Below are 27,218 nucleotides of genomic sequence, written 5' to 3'. Positions count from 1 at the left end.
TTTCCTTTTCCTAGGAAGTGGAGGAGGAGGAGTGATTTGAAAGTGATGCTGGAAAACAAAGAGAATACCAACCAAATGTCCCAAATATTGAGGAAAAGATTCTAAGCTGCAGCTTTATTTGGTTAGGCTCAAGTGTCTACCACCTTTCAAGGGAAATTCCGTCATGCTTTGGAGGGTGGTGGGCACTGTGGCTTTTATTAAGGTCTAAGGCTAATGGAAGCTGTAAAAACTGCAGCAATGGCTGTAGAGAGGTGGCTCTGCAGAAGTTTTTTCTGTATAAGAGATCAGGGGTGGTTACTGGGCTTTGCATCCATGATATAATGGAGTGAAAAAGCAGATTATAGAAATAGGATAAATAGCACAATCCTATTTACATAAAATTTTGTATAGCTTATCCCAAATTCTTTTCTAACACTAATTCAGGAGATGTTAATTTAGCTTCCAAAAACCTAGTGATATGCAGTCAAATAAGCTCATGAAAGACTGCAAACTAAATCCCCTTCCTAGATTATCTAAGAGATTCACAGTATACATTAGTATTTGAAAGGCTGTGAGGGAAATGCCAAACATTTTTGAAATACATAGTAATAATAATCCTCTTTACATTTGTTTATTGGTAAAACTCTTCTTTTTAGAATCAAAAACATTTTTATCAGCATACTTCTTAACATCCTGCAATCATTTTTCTCAGTAAGAAACAAGACTGGTATAGAGAGATGTCTTACAGGATATTCACCAAACTGTTAACAATATTTGCCTCTGGGTGGTGGATTCTGAATAAGTTTTTTTAATCATTATTCTTTGTATGTTTTATACGTTTGAATTGTTATGATGAACAAGAGTCTTTTTTTTTTTTTTTTTTGAGATGGAGTCTCGCTCTGTTGCCTAGTGCAGTGGTGTGATCTCGGCTCACTGCAGCCTCCACCTCCTGGGTTCAAGCAATTCTCCTGCCTCGGCCTCCCGAGTAGCTGGGATTACAGGCGCACACCACCACACCTGGCTAATTTTTTTGTATTTTTAGTAGAGATGGGGTTTCACCATGTTGGCCAGGCTGGTCTCGAACTCCTGACCTCAAGTGACCTGTTTGCCTTGGCCTCCCAAAGTTCTGGGATTACAGGCATGAGCCACCGTGCCTGGCCTGAACACTCAAGTCATTTTTATAACAAGGGAAGGGATTTCAAATTATGGGCCTAATCATTTGGTAATAAAATAGTAAATTCTTACCTTATATCTCACATCATACTGTATTTCCATAGAGTTAAAGAGATAAATATAATAAATGAAATTATTAAAATAATCGCAGAAAATATGAATGAATGTCTTAAATTCTTGGAGTTGAGAAATAGCAATGAGTATATCTCATGCTCAGATCTAAATGCCATTCTCCATTCAAAGGCACTGGGACTCTTTGGAGAAATGGTTGATGGAAGAGAAAGGAAAAGATATGCCTGGAACATCTTTTTATGTGTAGAAGTTCTTAAAGAATGATGATGGCATATCAAAAGGACACAGAAGCCAGCCCAAAGGAGTTCTCACTGGGCATGTTGGCCAATTTGAGCATCAAAATAAATAATGATAGTAATTGATTTAATAAAATAGGAAGCTATAAGTACATACTGATATAAATAAATAAGTGAATAAATTGAAAGTTTTTTGAGGTATAAGATAACTTACATAGCCAGAAAGTACCATCCCACAAAATACTTATTAACTACAAAGGGGAAAAGAATAATTTTACAGTGCAGAAGACTAGAAGAATTACCTTAATCAAGTTAACATCACCAGTAGTGGGGGTGACCAAAAGCATGTATCACCAGATAATATGCAATGAGAACTCAGCAATATTTCTGTGATATTTCCACCAAAAATTAATAATTCAAATCTAATCATGAAGAAGCATCACACAAATCCAAGTCGGAAACACTCTACCAAACATCTGGACTATAATCCTCAAAAGTGTCAAGATCATGAAAGTTAAGGTAAATCTAAGGAACTTCCATATTGAAGGAGACTGAAGAGAACAAATGACAACTGAATGCAACACATGATTCTAAACTATTTCGTTTTGCTGTATAGGATGATATTGGAACAACTGGTGAAACTTGAATGGGGTGTGAGGATTATATGGTAGTCTCAGTTTCCTCCTTTTACCAGTGTGCCAGGTCAGATGGTTGTATTGTTCTCCTCTAGAAGAATGTCTTTGTTTGTAGGAATCATATCCTAAATTATTAAGAAGTGATAAGTCATCAGGTCAGCAACTTACTCTCAAGTGGAATGGGAAAAAAAATTTTTTTTTTCTATATTTGCAACTTTTACGTAAGTTTGAGATGGTTTCAAAATTTCAAAAATTACAAACATATGTGCATATATTTCAGTAAATTATGGTTATGTTTAAATGGGTAAGAAAAAATTGAATACCCGACTTCAAAACAGGCAAAAGGTTAACGTTAAGAGGATGTTCTCAGAAAAAGATACAGAAATGACCAATAAATGTCACTATATCAAAAGAAACGTAAACCAGAACCAAAGAGATAGCACTTAGCATACAGTAGCTGGCATAGTAAAGGGTTAATGAATCTTAGCCATCATAATTGTTATTATTTCTGTTTATTGTTTGAAATTTATTGTAAGAAACATGTATTTTTATTAAAAGATAAATCAACAAAGTTATTTTTACTTTGGGAAAAAATGTACCTACTTGGGCAAATATTTTTCATCTGAACACAATCAGCTTTTTTTTTTTCCCTATCCCACTTTTTCATTTAAGAAAAGTTTATTTGGAGATCAGTTCTCCTTAGATGTAGGCCCCTAAATGAACAGTGGCTATATTTCATGTTTCTCACACAACTTAGCTCACTTCTGAACGTGAATTAAAAGATTTGATAACATATTGTCCTTATTGCTACTCAATGAGCAAGTGGTAATTTTGTATTAGTCCCATCCCTTCATACCTCTTTAATTGCATACCTTGTTCCATCTAGTCATCCCACCCAATCACCCTCCATTCTGCAACTGGAGTGTTACTATATTATATTGACTTCATGGGGATTGATCATAACTAAGTTAATGAGAACTGATTTTTCTGTCAAGTACTATTTTTATTTTGTCATATTACATTTATCTCATTTAATTCTTCAAAAATCCTATGACGTTAGTAGTATCCCCAGTTTGAAAAGAAGGAAATAGAAACAACAGATTTCGTTTACTTAAAGTTACACAGAGACTAAAACTCAAGGGACCCCAGACAGCCAAATTACTCTTGAAAAAGACCAAAGTCGGAAGTTTTATACTTCCTAATTTCAGAACATGTTACATAGCTACAGTAATTAAAACATTGTGGTATAAAGTAAAAATTGCGTATAAGGACAGATACACAAACCAATAGAATAGATAGCCCAAAAATAAATTTTGGTATATATGGTCAAATAATCTTCAACAGGGTACCAAGGTCACTCACAGGGACTGTTTAACAAATGGGAAGACTGAGTATCTACATGCAAAAAAATAAAAATAAATATGAAGATAGATCCTTGTCTTACACCATATGCAAAAATTAAAATGGATTAAAGACCTAAACATAAGATTCAAAACTATTAAAATCCTGGAAGAAAACATAGGGGAAACATAGGGGAAGAAAACATAGGGGAATCTTGGATTCGGCCATTATTTCTTGGATATGACACCAAAAGCACAAACAATAAAAGCAAAAATAGACAAATAGGACTACATCAAACTTAAACTTTTGTGCATGAAAGGACTTAATCAACAGTGAAAAGGCAACGTAAGAAATGGTAAAAAATATTTGGAAATTATATATCTGATAAGAGGCCAATATCCAGAATAAAGAACTCCTACAACTTGACAACATAAAAACAAATAACCTGACTTTATAAAATAGGCAAAGGACTTGAATAGACATTTCTCCAAAGATGATATACAGAAGGCTAACAGGCATATCAATAAGGGCTCACTATCACTAATCATTAGACAAGTACAAGTCAAAACCACAAGATACCCTCTCACATCTGTTAGGATAAAAATAAAAAATAGGAAAGGAAAAAGTAAAAAAGAACAGAAAAGATCAAGTGTTGGTTAGGATGTGGAGAAATTGGAACCCTTGTGCACTATTGGGATTGTAAAATGTGTAACTGCTATGGAAAACAGCATGGCAGTTTCTCAAAACCGTATGATCCAACAATCCCACTTCCAGGTATATGTCCAAAAAAATGGAAAGCAGGGATTTGAAGAGATATTTGGACACCCATGTTCATAGCAGCATTATTTGCAGTTGGCAAGAGGTGATAGTAGTGCAAATGTCCACCAACTGATGAACTGATAAACAAAATATACCATATAATGGAATGTTATTTAGCCTTAAAAATGATGGAAATACATATTTCATATATAAATACATATGTAAAAATACATATTACAACGTGAATGAACCTTGACATTGTACTAAGTGAAATCAGTTACAAAAAGATAAATATGATTCTACTCATATGTGATATCTAAAGTAGTCAAATTTCACAGAAACCAAAAACGGAATGGTAGTTACCAGGGGCTGAGGCAAAGAGGGAAGTGAGGAGTTGTTGTTTCTTGTTTCATGGATATACAGTTTCAGTTTTACAAGATAAAAAAGTTCTGGAGATCTGTTTAACTTAATATTAAGTTGTACAACACATCTGTTGAATATAGTTACCATTACTGAACTATATACTCAAAAGTGGTTAAGATAGTAAATTTTATATTATATGAGTTTTTTAACCACAATTAAAAAGAAAAATGGGGAAAAACAGATTGGATTTGAAAATCAGCATATTCTGTTAATAGAAGATAAATCAAAACCAAACGAAGAAATACTCAAACTAAAATGACAAATAAAGATATTCCAAGCCAAAAAAAAAGTTAAAAAAAGAAAAAACACCCCAAAAGCAAAAACAAAATGAGATACCACTTCACATCCTCTAGGATAGCTAGAATGAAAGAATCAGATAATAACAAGTGTTGACAAGGATGTGAAGAAATCAAAACCATCATACACAGCTGATGAGACCATAAAATAGTAGTCTTTTGGACTGGTACACTCTGGCATTTCTCAAAAAGTTAAAGTTAACATTTGACCGAGAAATTCTACTCCTGGGTATACCCCCAAGAGGATTAAAACAGAACCTTTTTTTTGTACATTTATGTACAAAAACCTGTACATAAATGTTCATAACAGCATTATTCATAATAGCTCACAAGTGGAAACAACCCAGATGTTCCTCAACTGATGAGTGGATAAAGAATGGTATATCCATACAATGGAATATTTATTTCACCATAAAAAGGAATGAAGTACTGATACAGGGTACAACTCAGATGAATCCTTAAAACATTATAGTAAGTGAGAGAAAACAATTGTCTTAGTCCGTTTTGTGCTGCTATAACAGAATACCATAGACTAAGTAACGTATAAACAATAGAAATTTATTTCTCATAGTTCTGAAAGTTTGAAAGCCCAAGGTCAAGTTGCCAGCATGTTTGGTGTCGGTTGAGGACCTAGTCACCACTTCCAACGTGGTAGTTTGAACACTGCATTCTCCAGAGGGGAGGAGCCCTGTTCCTCACATGGCAAAAGAATGGAAGAACCAGGAGAGTGAGAAAGGACTGAACTCACCCTTTTGTACTGGCACCAATCCTGCCCATGATGGTGGAGCCCTTATGGCCAAATCACCTTTCAGAGGTCCCACCACTTAATACTGTAACAATGGCAACTGAATTTCAACATGAGTTTTAGAGGGGAACGACATTCAAACCATAGTACCCTTCAGAAAAGACAACATATTACATGATTTCATTTGTGTGAAATAATAATATGAAATATAGAGAGGCAGAAAGTACATTAATGGTTCCTTAGGGCTAGGAGAATTGGAGGGAGTTGATAAAACAGGTATGAGATTCCTTTTTGAAGGAATGAAAATATTCTAAAATTGTGATAATACTTAAAGTAGCCGTGAATATACTAGAACTGTTGAATTGTACACTTTCAGTGGGTGAATTGTATGGTATCTGAATTCTATCTCAATAAAGTTGTTACCAAAAAAAAGAAAACAGACCAATTGAATTTAGCCATTGGAGGTTATCAGTCACCATAATAAAAGCAGTTTTAATGGATGCGATGGGGGTGGTGACATCCTACTTGGAATGGATTTAAGTGAAAATGTAAGGAGAGGATTGGAGGCACTGAATTTTAGAAAATTTAAGGGGTTTGGTGCAGAGAAATAGAGTAGTAGCTGGCAAAGGAGGTGGGACAAGTGGTGGTTTTATTTTTTCAAGGGAGAGATAACAGTATGTTTATATATTATAGGAAACAATAAGTAGAAAAGGAGAAGTTAATAATGGAGGAGAGAGGAGAGAATTGCCCAAGTGATATTTTATGGTATGAGGCCCGTGCACAAGTGGAGGTACTGGGTTGGTATAGGAGTTTAGTTAGTTCACATATGGCAGCCTGTGAGAAGACAGAATATATATTTGGCTACACATGCTGAGAATGTGGTGTCTTAGTCTGTTCAGGCTACTCTAACAAAAATACCATAAACGGCAGCTTATAAATAACAGAAATGTATTTCTTATGGTTCTGGAGGCTGTGAAGTTCCAAGATAAGGGTGCCAGCATAGTCAGGTTCTGGTGAGGGCCCACTTTCTTCATAGATAGGTGTCTTCTCTCTGTAACCTCGGGCATGGCAGAAGAGGAATACAGGCTCCCATGGACCCCTTTTAAGAGAGTATTAATCTAATTTATGAGTGCTCCACCCTCATGACGTAATCACCTCCCAAAGTTTTCACCTCTGTTTTTTATTGGGTTTTTTTTTTTTAACTTTTAAATTCAGGGGTATAAGTGCAGGTTTGTTACATAAGCAAATTTGTGTCATGGGGGTTTGTTGCACGGATTATGTCATTACTCAGGTATTATGCCTAGTACCCATTGGTTATTTTTCCTGATCCTCTCCCTCTTCCCACCCTTCACCTTCCAAAAGGCCCCAGTGTGTGTTGTTTTCCTTCTTGTGTCCATGTGTTTTCAAGTTCTCACCTTTTAATACTGTTGCATATTAGGGCTCAACATACAAGTGTTGTGGGGACATGAGCATTCAAACCATAGCAGGTAGAAAATGTGTGCTAGGTGTCCCTTCTGGCTGCTTCTGTTTTCTCAGTGAAAGGCTATAAACTGATAATGAAGATGGAGGAAGAGATATTGGAGGTTTCAACAAAAAAAGAAAAAGAGAAAGTATGACATTGTCATCTAGGAGAGTGAGGATATGTATAGTGGGAATAGCCTTAAGGGCCTATTGAGGTTTGTGGTCATGAAATTAAAGTCATACCAGTCTGTTTCTCTGGCCATTTTTAGCTACACTGAGGCAAGTGTGGAATAGACAGAGAGTTGTGTTTAACAAGAATAGCAGTAAGTGTGACAAAGCAAGAGAAGAGCAAGGAAGTGAGGATAAGGATTGACCATGGACTGAGATGGTTAATTAATTGAAAGAGCTTATCAAAGCAGGTGAGTGAAAGGTGTGATAGACAATGGTATAGAGATCTCAGCAGGGTCAAATAATTGCATATGGGTACTAGGTGGAAAGAAAGTAGTGGTTATATAGAGGGGTGTGCATGAAATTGAGATTATAGAGGTATGGCAGTTATTGATAATTACATGGTCTAAAAAACAACCATGGGGATGATCAACTTCAATAGAATGGAGATAAGATCACTGAAAGAGAGATCAAAAAACTGAAAGGCCAGAGTGTTAGAAAGGTGAGTCATGACCCAGAGTTGGATAGATGACAGCAACAGTGAAGGGTAGTAGGAGACATAGTCTAAAACGTTGTTTACATCAGTAATTAAAGGAGGTCAGAGTGATGTCAAGCTGAGTTATTTTTCATGAAGGATCATAACCACTCTTAATAGTATCCCTGTCAGAACATGGATTGCTTAGACCATACATGTAATTTGTGCATCCTCATAGTTCTTAGTATTTTCCTAGCTGTGGCCCAGAGGTTTCTGCTGGTCATTGTTCTTCTTGGTGCCCTTAATACATTCCTACACTTTATAATGTTCTTAGTTGAACATCCATGGTGAAGATAATCAAACTCAGTATTCTTAGATGAAAATCATCAGAGGAGAAAAATCAGTAAATGACAGCCTTCAGGGTAACAGTAATGAAATTTTTAACTTGAAAATTACTTGTGAATAGACTTCACAGTCTCTGTAGTCACATGCAAATTATATGCTAATATAACTTTAGCTCAGCAAACTATTTTATACAATTAGTTGAGACACTTGATATTGTGCCTACTGCCTTACAAGGGTATCTCACTATTTGTCATAGATGAATACCTAAAATATATGTGTAAATAGAATTTTGGTAATACAAATCATGCTTTCTCATTTATTTGCATAATAATGTCAAAAATGCTTCGTCTTCACTTTAAATTAATCCTAATTGGGAGTGATAACAGCTTCTCATCCTAAGTGTTTCTATCAAGTAGTTAAATCAATATTTAAATACACCAGAAGTTCTTATTTTTAAAAGCCCAGCAATGACTGATTTTAATGAGAAAAATCATTTTTGAACCATATGATTTCAAAGTCAGAATGGACAACATAGATTATCTAATGCAACCCTTGGCTTTACAGATGAGAAAATTTCGAAGACCAGAACAGAAAATTTAAACAATTTACCTCATACCACACATGTACATGTTGACACAGGTAGAACTAGAACCCAGATCTTAAACCTACATTCCAACTATACAATACTCGTATCTAGTTTATATATTTGTAAGCATACACTTCACAGTATTGAGTTTTCTTTATACATCGTGTACCAAGTACATTGTAAGTAAGGCCTTGGTGGAGGCCTCCATCAGTGCAACTGAAAGAGAAATCTCTTCCTAAAACTATGCACCTGAATGCTTCATTTGGCTATGTTGAATGGAGCCATGTTCAGACCTCCTCTGGACCACATTACCACAGGCTTTTCATTGACTCTAGATCTCACTGTGGGGCATTATCTTAGTATAGCCAAAAGAGCAGGTAATTTGAGATTTTGGAAGTTTGAGTTTTAAGAGCCGTTTGTGTCTCTTAATTGTTTCACAGCCTTGGGCAAATTATTTAGCCTCAAAATGGTCTTAAAATCTCAACCATAAAATGGGGAGAATGACTATACTTAACCTCACAAGGTTATTCTACTCATCAAATGTGGTGACTGTGATACAAAAGTGTTTTGATTATTTACTATGTACCAGACACTTTATCAGTTGATATAATTAAAATCAGGTAGTCTTATTGAAAATCAACCTAAGAGCCTGTTATCTATGTATAGATTTTTCACTTATCAACAAGTTATTTTAATATCACATGTACATTATCTTATTTTTGTAACTTAACCTTTTCACTGATAAAATATTGTCTCCTGTTACCCAAGGTTTTTTGTTGGTGGTGGCAGTGTTGTATATTGTTCTTTACTCATATTTAAATATTTTTGTATTAAACCCCTCAGTTGAAGTGACTTTTTTCTTTTTTCTTAATTATTAAAAGATTTTTAAGTGTTTCTTTGAGGACTTTTGCTAAGTGTTCCTTTGTTTATTGTTTCCAAAACTGTAGTTTTTATCTGTTATTTATCATCTACCTGTATTTGACTTCTTTTGTAGAATACTACATCTTCTTTTGTAGAATACTACATCTGATTCTTTTTTTTACAGCTAATTTTTTTATCTTTCTTAATAAGATTGAATGGCAACACTACTTCTCACAGCAAAACCAATGCAGTTTGTTGATAGGAATTAAAATTATCTGATGCAAATGTGCTTTAGACCTCTTGAGGAAAATTAGAGATGGGTGATAGAATACTGATAAGCATGAGTTTCATTTTTTTCTATCATCTCTAAAAAATATGAAACTTGGTCATCAGAAAACAGGTTTACATTTGTGTCTTTTGGCCCCTTTTATCCATGTTTATATATTAGTATAAAGAAATAAATTCTTACTAAACAACATGATAATATTAGCAGAAAAGCATGAATAATGCACATGGAACAATTTTACTTTTTTAACTAAAGAAAATATTAAATGCTTGATATTTTAAAGGTAAAAAGTAAAGTTCTAGTAATTGTTTTTATGTTCTTTGTATAGCTAATAGTTTTAAAGGCACATTGTAGAATCTCAAAATAGATCATTATAATATAAAAGTTGTTGAAAATGTATGAAAATCAGGCAAAATAGTATACAAATTCGTATAATGTGATCACAAAACGATTAGAAATGTGCCACTTTTGAAGCATGTTTTAAATAATTTGATAACGTAATCTTTGTTGAATGTTTGGAAACATTAATAAAGAAGCCAGGATCATATTTTTAACTGGGTTTACTTCTTGCCAACTCCTGTTTTATCAGTACCTACACTACTAAACACACACACAAGAGTAAGCATCCTCAAAAGTAAAGGATTTTCATAACAAACCAAAATTTTAGATGACAATAGAAGATATTTCTTTTCAGCAAATATATATATATATGTATAACTAGAAATATATATATATATTACTAGAAACATTGCTGGCAAAGAAACATGGAGATTAATAGTACTTAGTATTTTATTATCAATATCATGTAAATGATTTCAGTTTTAAATGATTTAATCCCATATATTCAAAAATTAATATTTACAATTGATATACCTAAATGTATTGATTTATTGCATTTTATTTTCTTATCAAATAGTTTATTTTTCTAGAAATCTAATTCGAGGAATTTATTTTATTACTTATAAAATTTTAAGCATTGTTGGTGATTGAATTGTTTTATGTCAGGGTTAAATAAGAAATTAAGAAGTATTGGCTTTGCATCTTCCTTTTTATTCTCATATCAGAGAACCCCCCTATTCTGTGCAAAAATGGTAACAATCAACAGAGTAAAAAAATAACCTATGGAATGGGGGCAAATATTTGCAAACCATATGTCTAATAAAAGGGTTCATATTCAAAATATTAAGGAACTCAAACAACACAATAGCATGAAAACAAATAACTCAATTAAAAAATTGGATAAGGACCAAAATAGACATTTCTTAAAAGAAACTATACAGATGGCCAACACATATATGAAAAAGTGCTCAACATTATTCATCATCAGGGAAATGTACATTAAAAACACAATGAGGTTTCACCTCACACCTGTTAGAATGACTGTTATCAAAAAGACAAAAGTGTTGGAGATGATATGGACAAAAAGGAACCCTTGTATACTGTTGGTGGAAATATAAATTAGAACAGCCATTGTAGAAAACAGTATAGAGGTTCCTTTAAAAATCAAAAAGAGAACCACTATATCCAACAACCACAATTCTGAGCATTCAGTCATTTGACACTTATGAATGGAAATATATTCTGAGAAATACATTATTAGACAATTTCATCATTGAGTGTAATTACACAAATCTACATGGTACAGTCTACATACCTAGGCTCTATAGTAGTCTCTTGGGCCTAGCCTATAAACTTGTGCAGCATGTTACTGGACTGAATAGGCAATTTTAATACAAGTATTTGTGTTTCTAAACACAGAAAAGTTTCAGTAAATAATAGTCTAAAAGATAAAAAGGGGTACACCTGTATAAGACACTTACCAAGAATGGAGCTTACAGGACTGGAAGTTGCTCTGAGTGAGTCAGTAAAGGGGTGGTAAGTGAATGTGAAGGCCTAACATACTACTGGATACTACTGTAGACTTTATAACACTGTACACTTAGGCTACACTAAATTTACTAAAAATATTTTCCTTTCTTCAATAAGAAATTCACCTTAGCTTCTGTAACATTTTTAATTTATAAACTTTTACATTTTAAAAACATTTTTAACTCTTATAATAACAACTTAAAACACACTTCACACAATTCTACTAAAATATTGTTTCTTTATATTCTTATTCTATATGCTATTTTTAATTTTTTTACTTTTAAAATTTTTTTCTTAAAAACTAAGACACAAGCCCACACATTACTCTAGGCCTGTGTGAGGTCATGATTATCAATTTCACTGTCTTCTACCTCCACATCTTTTCCCACTGGAAGGTCTTCAGGGACAGTAACACACATATAGTTGTCATCTCTTGTGATAACAATGCCTTCTTCTGGAATACCTCCTGAAGGACCTGGTCGCCTGAGTCTATCTTATAGTTAGCTTTTTTTTTTTTTTCCAATAAATAAAAGGAGTATACTCTAACAATAAATAGTATAATAAATACATAAGCCAGTAAAATAATCATTTATTATTATTATGTACAATACATAATTATATGTGCTGTACTTTTTAGGACAGTTTGTTTATACAAGCATCACCATAAACATGTGAGTAATATGGCTACAACATCACTAGATGATGGGAATTTTTCAATTCTATTATAATCTTATGGGGCAATTGTTGTATACGTGGTCCATCATTGACCAAAACATCCCTATGCAGCGCATGACTGTATATCTAAAGGAAATAAAATCAGTATGTTGAAGACATATTTACACTCCCATGTTTACTATACCATTATTCACAATAATCAACATATGGAATCAACATAAGTGTTCATCAAGGGATGAATGAATAAAGAAAATGTGGTGTACACACACACAATGAACTTTTAACCTTTGAACAGAAATCTTGTCATTTATGACAACATGGATGAAACTGAAGGACATTATGGTAAATGAAATAAGCCCAACACAGAAAGATGAATATTGCATGATCCCCTATTATTATTGTATGAAATAATAATGGTTTGGGGTAGAATTATTATTAGTGGATTAGAATGCATTGGCTATATTTTTTATCCACTCTCCTATAACCCATAGTGACATTCATCAGATCGTTGGCTGGAATTCATTTCATAATCTGAAAGCTTGCAGATTTTACCACTTGTGCAAAGCAGATTGATCCAGATTAGAATTGAATCTACTGCACTATGTTCTGAAAAGTTGATCTAGCAGGGACAGATGTGTGTTAAGATATGAAATAGTCACAAAATTGCCCTTACAGAATATTATTTTTACACACATTTCCACACTCAGGAAAAAAAAATGTGTCTATGTAATCTACAGAATTTTCACTGAAAATGGAGAAATAACTGTATGAGAAATAGCCAAAGTACCAAATTCTTCATTATCTGGAACTGTATTTGTTTTGTTCACAACAGCATTCTTTTTGTTTGTTTTGTTTTTGCAAGATAGACACTTTTGGTTTATTGTGGCTGTTCAATTACATGTTTACAGACATGTACCTCTATTTTTCCTGAACCACCTACCATTGATTTTGCACACTAAGCAGTCTGCTATATTTCCTAACATTTTATATTCTTTACTGCTGCATTCATGCTTCAAATTAGATTTCATTCTTTCTTTAGGATATTTCTTCTGCCTATGTGATTGCTTACTTAGGATCACAGTAAAGCAAATACTTGCATAATTTTAAGGTCACCCACAGCTTTTACAGCATTAGGCACTTCAGTGTCTATGGTATTGCTATGCTGATGACATTATCATGACATTAATGTTCAGTCATAGCACATAGATTGTCCGTTATGCAGAATCTTAACTTCAGATAATGTAAAGCAGATTTTCCTCATGCTTACTGAAGATTCTTTGAGATTATTTCACAGCATTTGTAAAATATTTTAAAACAATAACATTAATGCTAATATTTATATGAGAAATAAATTTGGTTTTCTTCTTAAATTCATCCATTTATTGTCTTCTTTTAACAAAGGAAGTGAAGATTATACTCACTTCGTGTGTCTTAAAAAATCAAGCTTTAAAATTATTATTATTTTAGAAGTTTGTTCTAAGAAAATTAACTTTGATGGAAGATGAGCTCAGGTGATCAGGACATTGATTCAGGTGTACTTGGCATAGCAGTTCATTAACTATGTGTTAATTATGTATGATTAGTCCTGAAAATCTATAGTGGCTTCATCTTTTAGATTGCTTCATTAAATCATTAATTTTCTTGGAGGTAACTAAGCCTGACATAATTAAGTTATCTTAGTCTCCACAGGTTTTTATCTTCCCATGATATCAGGAACACTGAGCAAGTTATTATAAGGCATTGTAACTTATTCCCTGTATGTATTGACTTTATATTTTAGGATTATATAATACTATTTTGACATTCTTAAGTAATCTAATAAATGTATGCCTTTTAATTATTTACTTAATGTTTTAGCATAGATTGTGTTCTTCCTATGTAATAACCCATTTATGTATTTGAACCACTTCTTTTACCAACAGTTCTTTGACCCCTGGCTACACAAAGCTGCTTCAGTTTATCCAGAACATCATTTATGAGGAAGGATTTGATGGATCCAATCCTCAGGTATTAAATAGCTTCAAAGTCTTTTATAATTATTTATATAATGTTGTTTTCAAATTCTCTGGGGAGGGGAACCCAGAAGTTTTAGAATAATAAACAGTGAACAAGCTGTTTTCAAGCACAGAACATGCAAATAAGCAGAGCACAAGCAGCCTTAGTTTGACTGTTACTGTGTATTTAGAGTTTCAGCTAAGTTCTCAGTGGAGGCACATAAGACATACACGTGCTTTATCAACATCATTTTTAAATATGCATTTGTAGCATTTGGGATTAAGTAGCTGCATTTTGAGAATGACTTTTAAATCTGCAAGGCTTGTATTTTTCTATTTAAATTGTTCCTGTTTCTGATATTCAGGCCTTAATTTCAAATTACCTTATGAGTAAGAATTATGTTAAGATTTTATTGTATTATGCTTTGTTTTATTGAATTAAAAATACATTTTTATTTGCCATATTAAATATTTTATAACAACGATTTCTCTGTAGCTCTAATTTTTAAAACTTCCTCCAAATTTCCACTAATAAAGATGTTCTGGTTAGTTTAACTTAAACAAAGTGAGGAAGATTTTATTTCTACATATCATGCCTTTCAAAATTCTTCCACAGTGATTTTAATTGCTTTTGCTGCTAAATGATTTGCATTACATTTGTATTATTTTAGCAGAAGTATTTCTAAAGCACCATTATTTTTATTGAAGAAGACAGAGAAGCTGAAAGTCTTTTTTTTTTTTTTTTTTTTTTTTGAAAGTCTTATTTTTGGCATTATCAGCTACATTTGTGCTCAATTCATGGATTTTTAAATATTCTTGTAAACTTTATAATTATATTTAACAGTTTTTCCATGGCAAAATAAATTATTTGTCAATTTGTTTTGATTGCCAGTTTAATTGCAGGTTGAAAATACTTATGTGTGTATGATAAAGTACAGTCATTTATTTATAGGTGACTTTTCATGTGTGTCATAATTTCTGTGACGGCCTTTAGTATTTAATACAATTTTATTTTGCTCAGTGTTGCTCCACTTTTGGCCCTACCTAAGATTTATGGGTACTGTGTCTTTCCTCTGGTGCCAGTGCTTGTCTGGAGAGGTAAATTGGTCCCTGACAGACACCTCTCCCCACTTGCTGTGGTAGCTATGGAAACAGGCATGTCATAACAGTTCCAGTGGTACAGTGTGCAGAGCTGCTGCTCTTGCAGGATGATGACACATCTTCTGAGAGTAAGAAATTTTATAGAATCCCAAAAGCAAAGGTAATAGCAAAAGGGATACACACGCACACACACACACACACACAAACAGAGATATACCTTAAGAATCCTTAATAAGTAAGCTAGTATAGGAATAGAGTAAAACATTTGTTTTCTTAGTTGTTTATTCGACTATGAAAACACTATTTTCAAAAAACAATTTTTTTTTTCCACAAAAATTGATAGACACCAAACTGGAGCTGGTTTGGCTTTCTGAACCAGAGATTCTATAATTACTGACTTTTATAAAGATTAAACAGGGTTCAGGTAGACATTCCTATGGTGAATTCCAAAACTTTTTAAATTAAAATATACCAATACGTTATTATAGAAATACACTTACAATTTTATTGCAACTAAAATATAATGAATTTTCTTATCTTTAAATTAATTGTACTGTTTGCTAAATTACTTAGTATATATATCTGTCTCAGAAACTTTAGATGAGTTCTAGAAGCCACAGAAATATGCCTATAAGGCACTACTTCAAAAAATATTATCCCTAAGTCAAAAATAATGTTCTGACATTGAAATAAATGTTATGTTTTAAAAGAAAATTTTTATCTTTTTTAAACATGTTTTCAAATAAACAACTAATTTGAGACAACATATAGAAATAGACTCTAAGGAACAGAATATTGTATACTACCTTATAATTAGCCTTGGTAGTAAGTAAAGTAGTATAGCTCATCTTTAAAAATAATTAGAGTGCAGACATTTACAAATTGCGGTCATAATTTCATTTAAGTTGTTATTTTTAAATATCTTAGAAATATATGATAAAAATGAAATTTGAACATGGATTTTACTTAGAATACCAGATTAAATATTTTGGATGTTCTCGTAGGAATAAAACTATTTATTGTACAGCTAACAAGGTTCTTTTTTTTAATCTTATGCCACACAGTATGCCCCATTATTATATGGCATAGCAAAGGAATTCTATATCCTAAAGGACACAAGAGATTTATAATTCAGCCTTTGTTTTTGCAATTACCATTATATTTTTTAAAATATAAGTGAAGTATTATGTTCAATTATATTCTGTTGTGCTGGGTACCCACCTCACTTAAATATCTTATCCCTCATTCATTTTTTGGCTTAATATTTTCATTCACTTGATATACATATATCAGTGTATCTGTCAGAGTCATTAAACCTCTGTAGTTCTCCTAATTTCATGCCTAACCGCATTTTTGTTATAAACTTTTGTCAAGTACTTTTTAATACAATAATAGATAATGGGACAGTGGGTTAAAATACTGTTGATCTTTAGTTTCTGAAATGTTAACGGAGAAAACAATATTATCCTGCTCTCCTTTTACCTTCGTGTTTCATTCTAATATCTAAATTTTTTTTTTGTATGTTTCTCTCCCTTTTTCCAGAATGCTCTTTCTGTTGGGAATCTAACATGTTTGTTATCATGAGATAACAAATTTAGAGATAGCAAAATGAACTTTAAATTCTTGCCATTTTACTTAAATTCTGAGGTTTTAAATAATAAAGAAAAAAGAATAACCCATCATATTTTACAGATATCTTATACTAATTCACCAGAAATGTGTTTATACTTCTAACCTAAGCCCTGGTACATCTCATTACTTCATTTCATTCAAGTAATGCAGAAATAAAAAGAAAACAATTTTTGTGGACCATTGAGGATGATAACATAGGGTGTCTTAGGTGGTTGTCTATCATAACTTTAACACAATAATTTAAAAAACTGAACCAGCTGACTACATAGTACAATCATGTTTTAAGTCCTTAGAGTCAGGAAGTTTTTTTCTAATGTGCTTATTCTAAAATCCTTTTTTTTGTAATTTCATTCTTATAGTCTTATCCAGGCCATTATATCCCTTCAATTGTATTGAATTATAGAGCAACAATGTAATCTTCTCTCCTTTTAATGTTTTTTTTTTTTTTAATGTAGTCTCACTCTGTCACCTAGGCTGGAGTGCAGTGGGGCAATCTCAGCTCCTTGCAACCTCCGCCTCCCAGGTTCAAGCAATTCTCCTGCCTCAGCCTCCCAAATAGCTGGGACTACAGGCGCACACCACCACACCCAGCTAATGTTTGTATTTTTAGTAGAGACAGGGTTTCACTACGTTAGCCAGGCTGGTCTCAAACTCTTGACCTTAGGTGATCTGCCCTCCTCAGCCTCCCAATGTGCTGGGATTACAGGTGTGAACCACAGTGCCTGGCCTCTCCTTTTAATTTAAAATGAATAAAACTGGCTGGATGCCGTATCTAACACCTGTAATCCAAATACTTTGGGAGGCTGAGGCAGGAAGATTGCTTTAGTCCAGCAGTTCAAGGTCAGCCTAGGCAACATAGCAAGACCCTGTCTCTTCAAAAAAAAAAAAAGAAAAATTAGCTAGATCTGGTGGCACATGCACGTAGTCCCAGCTACTGTGGAGGCAGAGGTGGGAAGATCACTTGAGCCCAGGAGTTCGAGACTACCATGAGCTATAGTAAGGCCACTGCACTGCATCTGGGTAACAGAGAAAGACACTGTCTCAAAAAAAAAAAAAAAGAAAAGAAAGAAAGAGAAAACAAAGTCCTAAGTAATGTGTGTGTCTTGTCCAGAATCATACATCTACTTAGTTACATAGTCCCGACTATAATTCTCTCTTATTCATTTACTAGCTTATGTTCCTTTAGGCTTTCATCTTCTAACATTTCAATGTTGTGTTCATTTATCTTCCTTTCCATGGTCAATAAATTCTGCTTGAAAAAGGAATACAGAAATTCAGTTTTCATTTGTAATATCAGGGAAATAGATACATTGTGTTGGACAATAACTAGTTGGTTAATAAATTTTATCAGTGGTATTTTATAGCAATAGCAAGTGATACATTTTAGGAATTTGTTTCATCAGAAATCACATGTAAAGTAGCACCCATTCCAAATTATGGCTTTAAGAGCAAACTTAATTTTCCCATCAATTCTAATGATGAATTTTCAATTATTTGCACATGCCAGGTTTTGTTAACGCCTTCTTCTTTTGCCGAGAAATTTTGCTGAATTTCTAAGGAAAGTATTTACAAAACATTTACTTAGTTAGAATAACCCAAACAGTAGAATTTATTATAAACATATCTGTTGTTAAATGTTTATTCACAGTAATGTATTCACAGTTTAATTAATAGTTTTTAAATGTTCTTTTCCCAAGAAATACAGTCACTTATTGTGACCTTACTGTCAGTAGGCTCAAGTTCTAAATGTTCACCTGTTAAATTTCACGAAGAGTGTTGAACTTAAGTTATTATTTTAAGAGCAGCTTCAAAAAGAAAAACCAGAGGAAATATAAAATATAAAAAACAAAAAGTCATATGTCTTTAAGCTTTTTTCAAAGAAAAGATCAGGCAGTAGGTAGGATAAAATTAAATGAGAAATATTGAACAATTTATAGTTTACTGTAAGACAGAATTTTCTAATACTGAGAAGGGGTTTGCAAGCATTCTAGTTTAGATTTCATCATTATTATCTGTTTTATTAAATATTTTAAGTGCATTAAGTATAATTCTTAGAGTTGTTGCTGTTAAAATTTAGATACAATTTAAAACTTAAGGCTTATGATACTCCAGATTTTTCAAAAGTTAAAAAAACTTATTTTTTATAATCTTATAATCTAAATGGTTTCATTTATACTGCTTTATGTACTAATAGTACATAAAAATTTTTAACACATCTATTGACATTGTCTTCCTGATGTTATAAATAAAGATAAGAACTGACAGATAAAAGTGGTATTCTATTGACTAACAAAACTTTATATGTTTGCTTTTTTCCCACTTTCTTTTAGAAAAAACAGAGAAACATTTTAAGAATAGGAATTCAGAATCTTGGCTCACCTTTATGGGGAGATGATATTTGCTGTGCAGAAAATGGTGGCAACAGTCACAGCCTTACCAAGTTCCTCTATGTTCTCCGTGGTCTTCTGAGAACCTCTCTTTCAGCCTGCATCATCACAATGCCAACACATCTGATCCAGGTAAGAACTTTCCAGAATTACTTTTTCATAATTCGTGGTGATATAGTATGACATTGTGGTTTTAATTTGCATTTACATGATAACTAATGATGTTGACCATCTTTTCATGTGCTTTCTGGCCATTTGCATGTCTTCTTTTGTCTGTCTTTTGTCCATTTTTTATTGATAGTCTCATTATCAATTTGTAAAGTTCCTTGATATTTTAGCTACAACTTGGTAATAATTTTCCTCCTATCTATGACTTACTTTTTCTATTTTCTTAACAGTGTCTTTTGAAGAGCTGAAGTTTTCAATATTGATGAAGTTTAATTTATAAATTTTTTAATGGTTAGTGGTTTACTCCTTCACACCTCCAGTCTTGACAGTCTTTTTCTTCTGTGTTTTCTTCTAAACATTTTATAGTTTTTTCTTTTACTAATGAATCAATATATTTCCATTTGAATTTTTTCCACAGTTTTAGTTCATGTTCTGAAACAGCTTTTAGTTTCTTTAATTAATATTCTAATGTAAAGTATATGTTAATATTAGTATAGTTAAGTACATATTGTCTGCCTCAAGCATGTGATTTCATGTAATCTTATATATCTAGTACATTGTAGTCTCCATAGAGGGAGGGCCAGATATTTATACTTTTCTTTATAGGCTTTATGGTAATAACATAATATTAAACATGGTTTTAAAATTCTTAACACAGTACCTAGGCTTTTCCTAGATATTCAATAAATGTTAAATGAATATTGAATCTTTATAAAGTTATGTAATCTTAGTATCTCTGTTCCAACATACCCAGACCCTACCTGCAAATAGCAAATTTATTAAAATGACATTTAGTTACATTCATTATATACAGCATATATAGCAAATATGACTGAAAAGTGTGACAAATGAAAAGTGAATTTAGCTAGATGCAGTGCCTTACACCTGTAATCCCAGCACTTTGGAAGGCTGAGGCAGAAGGATCACTTGAGGCAAGAAGTTCAGCCAGGATAACATAGCAAGTCCCTATCTCTACAAAAAATTAAATTAAATTTTAAAAGAAGTGAATTTGGTCTCCTTGGCCAGTAGAATTTATTGATTTATAATAGTCAGCAGAGGATAACTCAGTTTTCCTTGAAGGGCTTTTTATACATTGTATCTGGACCTAAATTATTATTATTAGCTTACAGTTGCAGACATATCATAAGGAAACTCCTTTCTCTAATCATGCTAGACATTGTACACATACTTGTATTGCTTTCATTGTTAATAAGTTATCATAAAGTTAGTACTCTAATAATAGTTTGGGTAGACCTGGTGAGCTTTTTATGATAAATAAACATGAAACAGACTTATCAGATACTGGTGAAAATACTACTACTGATACTACTACTACTACTGTGCTATTACTACAACTATTTATTAGCCATGTACTACATCCCAAGCACTTTACAAGCATTATGTCCTTGAATCTTCAGTGCTACCCTGTGAAACAGATAGTTTTTACCTCTGTTTCCATAGGGTCACCCAGTTAATAAGTAGCAGGCCAGTGTTCTTCCCTGACTTCAAACCTTATCATCCTCACCATTAGGTTATATGGCTTCACTAATCAGCACAAAATCCCTGCGAGATAGCTGTGATTTCACTGTTTGCAAAGACAACTAAACTGAAGTTAAATGATTGTCCAATATCCCATATCTATTGTACATTTTAAGCTGGTATTCAAGCTCAGATCTGCTTAACTCTAAAATTTAAACTCTTTACCCTCTGTCACACTATATCTTATGTGTCCTGAATTATTAACTACCTTTGATGCACTAAGTTTCTATTAGGAAAAAAAGTTATTGGCTAACATTGTAATTATTCCACATTTATTAAGAGAAAATTATTTTTGTAAAATATTTGATAAATTAGTACATATAAAAGATTAAACAAAAAGTTCCATTCTAGACAAGAGAGAAAAAAGATGAAAATACGCTTCCTTTTGAATAATTGCAAAGCAAAGAAAAACAATTATGAAAAAAATATATGTATATATGTAACTTTAAATTTTATTCCAAAGGGGCCTCTGTGAGAAAACAGAAAGAAAGAAAAGGAAAACACTTTTTTAAAGCCATTTTGTTGGTGAGCATCTTTATTACTTAAGGAAGAGATTCCCATTGTGGATTTCTGTGACAGTGAATCCTGTACCCTCTGTTTAAGGGAACAGCAGATACTTTCAGATGACCTCCAATCAGCCTATCTAGACCACTGATTAAATAATGAGTGAATGATGTAGTGATCTGGATGTCTGAACCTTAAACAATATTTTAACTTTGATACTTTACAGGTATATTTCAGCCCCTGTATAACTGGAAGAGAGATTAAATTTATGCTTCTTAACATAGCAGTAAAGAGACTCCTTTGAAATAGACATAGCAGAATCTAGGGTCAGATTTTGGTAATGAGTATAAAGTTATATAGTGTGACAAAGAATTAAGACATATTCCTCAAAACAGAGAATGTCTTTTTTTAAAAAACTGCATGACCTTCTAAAATTTTTCCAATTTTCAATCTCTCATTCCTAGACAGTTTTGCAAAGTTATCATATAGTAGTCTTCTGGCCCTAATATCAATTGAGTTATAAAAAACAAATAAATTTTCCCTTGCTCTTTGAACATAATGTCTGACCATATATTTGTTTTTATATGAAAATGTTTAGGAGAAAATATAAAACTTGTACTTGTTCAAACCCATCATTATATAAATATGAAGTAAAACTTTTAATAACTTTTAAAGTCTGTCAAGGAAAATCAGTCTTTTGGCTAAGGAAAGAGAATAAGAATTGGAAGCAGTATGCTTAGAAAGGTAATCAAAGATGTACGAATACGTATAAGCAGGGCACTGTGAGTTTATTTAGTAAAAAGTTACGTGGTGATTACTATGGGCCAGTTGCAGTCCTAAATGCTTTTCAAATATCTACTCATTTAATTCTCATAATAACCCTGTATGGTTGGTACTGTCATTATCTTTTCCCAAGATCACACAGCTAATGGAGTGGCAGAATTTAGACTTAAGTAGTCTACCTCCTATTACCATAATCTTAACCCCACTGTGCTGTGCTACCTGTTCAACATAGATACTAGAGTCAAAATTTAGAAACAAACTGTATACAAAGTAGCATTCAATGATAGAAAGAACCTAGGATCTTAGAGGCAGATGGATCCAACTAGTTTCATAGTCTTAGTCAAGTCTTAATTTTTTCAGCCTCAGCTTCACCTGTGAAAGTGGAGCAAAAAGTGTCCAGTTAAGAGGATTAGTAATAACATGTACTTAAACAGTGCTGGCACATAGTAGGCATTCAATATATGTTAGCAGTTGTCATCTTCACTATTATTACTTGAACAGATCTCCAAAATTGAGGATTTGAACAGAGATCAGGCTACAAAAAATAAGGTATAAAAGTCTGTCAAAGCAATAGAAATCTCCAGCGGCCTCTTTTTATGAAAGACACTGACAGGATCTTCTCACAGGTTAGGCCTGAGACAGACCAGGAGGCATAGATAAAGTCAGTTGGCCATCCAAATATTAGTAGCATCACCATGTTGTAAGAAGACTCTTTAAACATCATATATCAGCTTCCTGTCCACTATGACCAGTGCCACCTCTGGAGATTGTAAGTTAGGGTTTAAATGGTGATTGAATGACTGTGGGTAATTTAGCTTATACACTTACTTAACAAAATAATGCAGGCACTGTTCCAGGCACCCATACAGTAGCAAACAAGACAAACAAGATTCCTATTCGCATGGAACTTTTTCAACAATGTAAAAGATAGGATGGAACAGAAAAGTAGTGTATGTGAGTATATGGATACTTGAGTTTGGGGATGGTAGTAGAGTGGTTTTGGGCAGAAATAGAAATGTAGTTGGATATCCTTGAAAATTTTATCATACATATAGTTGGGCACGTATAGATAATAAAATTGTGGTAACTTTATTTGAGTGCATTATATACATTAATATTAAAGATACTTTGTATAAAATATCCTTATTTCTTGAATTGTTAAACCAGCCAATTGGTGTTCTTTAGTTATTAGCATTCTGTCAGACTTGTATAGTAATGATTAGTTACCCTTTATTGTACTTTTGGCATGCTTCCCATGTTTAATTTCATTGTAGGGAAAGAACACATAGTTAAGGAAATTGCAAAGAGAGGGAAAAGTTAAAATAGGGAAAATAATGACATAGATTCAAAACTGATTTTAACTTATTGTTATAAGACTTTTGCAAGCAGAATGAAGACGAATTATTTTTTAATTTGCATTTGAAATGTTTTATGTTCAGTCCCACAACTTTGAACTTGAAATTTTTTATTTCCTTCAGGTTGAAGATTATTTTCTTTACTGCCACAGTAAAAAAATGGCAAGCATACTTTGGAACGAGTATATAAAAATAAATTCTAAATATCTGTTAAGGAAACACTAAAATTGTTCAACAAATATATTATGAATGTCTTAAGTGTATTATGTATATAATCTTAAACAATTTTCCCTTTGAAGTAATATTATTACTCATATTGTCTCTTGATAGAATATAGTTTTAGTATCTGTCCAAAGAAAATGGCTAAGTTAAATACAGACTTTGTTACATGCTGAACTATGGAGTAAAGTGTCATTAGAAGGAGCAGAACTACGGACGGCTCCCCTATATTCCAGCATTACTCAGTTCCCAGATCCCTGCTGTGTAGTTGTTCTACTCGCCAAGAAGCCTGTTAAAGAGCCCCCAAGAGCATGTGTACAGCCCTCCATGTTAATAGTTAATTGGTGAGGATGGCAAGATGAGAGGACAGCCGAACATGTGGTCTCTCAGACTCAAGCAGTAGACAGACCTTTAGTTATAATAACAGCAGCTGCTCACATTCTCACAACTCAACTGTTCAAAACTCTGTTGTTGAGTGAAGGAGGTTGTCGTGGATTGAAAGAAAAAAAAAAGAAAAGGTTACTTCTAAGAAAAGTAACTAAAACACTATATTTAAACTCTTCCTACATATTATTATAAGAATATTATTGCAACTTTTAAAAACTTTGGTGTAAATACGCATATTAAAGGTTATTATATTTTGGCTACACTCAGCATTGTGCTGCTTGTCCCCCTTTTACTGTTAGAAACAGAAATGTTTTTGTACCCTTTGAAACTTTTTAATGAGTTATCTTTTTCTTTTGCAAAGTGGCAACTTTAAAGCAGTTACAATAGGATACTGTTTGACTTCCATATCTAGCAAGATATGAAACAACAATTTGTTGGTCTGTAAATGGGAATTGGCTTACCACTAGCAAAATTTGTCATCCACCTCCAAATTATGCAAACATTTTGTGGCTTTTGAAAATAGGTAATTTTATTTTCAATTCCCAGTAACAGTTGTGTGCTTGAAGAAAATGGTGACCAATAACATTTATTCTTTTTGGAAATAGAAACTTAGTTTTGTGCCTTATGATGATTTTATTAGTGAGGTGAAACGGAAATAAATTTTCCCTTGTTTATGCATTTTTTAGTATAATCTGTGGCAAGTTGTTTTTGATTTGTATTTTTTAAGGCACGTTTGCCTAAAACTGTCAGGAAATAAATATTGAAACACTTAAACTAATTAATAAAATTAGAAATGGAGAAAGTTATCTTATACTGTTCTCAGAGCATTTTTTTTTCAAAAAGAAAATTTACTTATTATTGCTAATCTTTATTCAAGCTGTCATAGTCTGCACTTTTAAGGAATTTTAAAATATAAACAACTGATAAACCTCTCCCTAAGTACAATAATGCAAGAATGAAAACTCCTTTGACATTCTGGATCATAGAATATGTCAGTATGTTTTTTCATTGTATAATAATTTTAAGTATTGCCAGTTTAATGTACTTGTCTAGAGAACAGTAGTTAGTAAACTGTTTAGCTTTCCTTTATTCAACCAAATTTCAGATTTGAAACTAGCCTATAGCATATTTTCATTTGTCATCATTGGCACTTGGTCAATTAATAGCCTTATTCAATTTTTATCATATACCCACTGTTTTATAATAATTTCATCTGTAGAATTTTTTCCCAGCTATCTCATTGAAGAAAACTATTACCAGCATGTTAGCTTATACCAAGGAAAATTCATTTTCTGATGAAAAGGAGGGAGAAAGGGCCTTGTTAAAATATGTCTCTTGAAAAATGAATGAGATTTTATTTAGTGTGTTATTTTAATTGATGTTTTCAAATTAATCTTCTATAACATTAATGTATTAGAGCTTTGAACCTACTGAAGTGAATGATACAGTATGTTTCTATGTAGAGAAATTCAGAACAAACCTTTTCACATCCATAAACTTTTTTGTTCATGCTGAGTGTTTTAGCAGCTAAACTCTAAGTCAAGCAATGGACCGCTTTAGAACTAACCACTAATATGGGATTATGAAATGTGGACTCCAATGGCCTTGTGAATTTCTCTCAGTGTGAAATCTTTTATTCTTAAAACAAGAACTAAGAATAATTGCATGGTGAAGAAAAATATACTTTTGTGAGTTTACAGCTATACAATTTGGGAAAATATTTTTTATCTAATTGTTGATATGAGCATAACACCACCTTCAGTCATCTAACTTTATTTCAAATGATCTTTTTAAATGCACTTTATTAAGAAGAATATTTAGGGATGAAAATTACAGATTAATCTCTTGATCATAGCTACAATTGCTAAAGGATAAAGCCAGATATTCAGAGTGTCATTTTTTTATGAATTCTTTTCTTAGTCAGGATATTCTTAACTGAGAATCTGCCTTTAATGTTTTCAGATCTTCTTAACAACTCTGAAATTGATTATAAGAAATTTACATATTTAAGAGTTTAAAAAGAAGCAGTTTTTAAAATGAACTTAATTGTATTATACCCATTTCAGTTTTACATCATATTTATCAAATTCCAGTGACTTTGTGTCAATATAGTAAGTTGTAAACAGAATCTGTTTTTCTTTCAAATAACAAATAGTCTAACTGTGTTTCAGTCCTTCTACCATAGACTTTGGACTTATAATTCTTACAGCTCCAGCTTTTTTCTTGTTTCAGACTACACATGCTGATATCTGGTTAATTTTTAAAGTCACATCATAGCTTGTATGCATTATACATATATATTTAATTTACTTTTTTGGACAAGGATGATTGAAACTTTTTACACAAACTCTAAATTATCTATAAAGTTGTGTCTATATTAAGCATAGTAGTGGATATATAACTTTGTCTTCGTGCAAATATGCATATTGAATAAGAACAGGATATATTTTAAATTGTCAGTAATGTTCATTTTCATCTTTAAAAGAGAAGTACGATTCAAAAACCTTTCATTACACTTAATCTAACCAAAGCATATTCAGTAAGCCATAAAAAAAATAATTTTGGTTTAAAATATTTTTGCTTTCTCTAAAATAACTTTGTGATGTTCTTGTTCATACTGTTATTCATTCTGTAGTTCCTATAATGGTAGTAGTTATTAGCTAAAGGGCTATTTAGGGCCAAACCTCTCAAATATATCAATGATATAAATAGTGAAATGTGTCATCACGGTATGGAGATTGAGTCATCTGTTTGGACATATGGA

The 27,218-nt window shown here is 32.4% G+C and overlaps 1 protein-coding gene across 5 annotated transcripts in view; it reads left to right on the top strand.

The window, feature by feature from the left end:
* The window catches only part of ELP4 (elongator acetyltransferase complex subunit 4), a 276,336-nt gene that overhangs the window by 98,636 nt on the left and 150,482 nt on the right, over positions 1–27,218 (top strand). For all 5 annotated transcript variants that reach the window (XM_054441507.2, XM_054441506.2, XM_063671022.1 and 2 more), the window contains exons 6-7: positions 14,308–14,392; positions 19,443–19,631. In XM_054441507.2, the coding sequence (XP_054297482.1) occupies positions 14,308–14,392; positions 19,443–19,631 (274 nt within the window). The remainder of the gene's footprint in view (positions 1–14,307; positions 14,393–19,442; positions 19,632–27,218) is intronic.

Source organism: Pongo pygmaeus, chromosome 9 (assembly GCF_028885625.2).
Source record: "Pongo pygmaeus isolate AG05252 chromosome 9, NHGRI_mPonPyg2-v2.0_pri, whole genome shotgun sequence".
NCBI lineage: Eukaryota > Metazoa > Chordata > Mammalia > Primates > Hominidae > Pongo > Pongo pygmaeus.
This window is presented reverse-complemented; position numbering and strand designations above follow the sequence as displayed.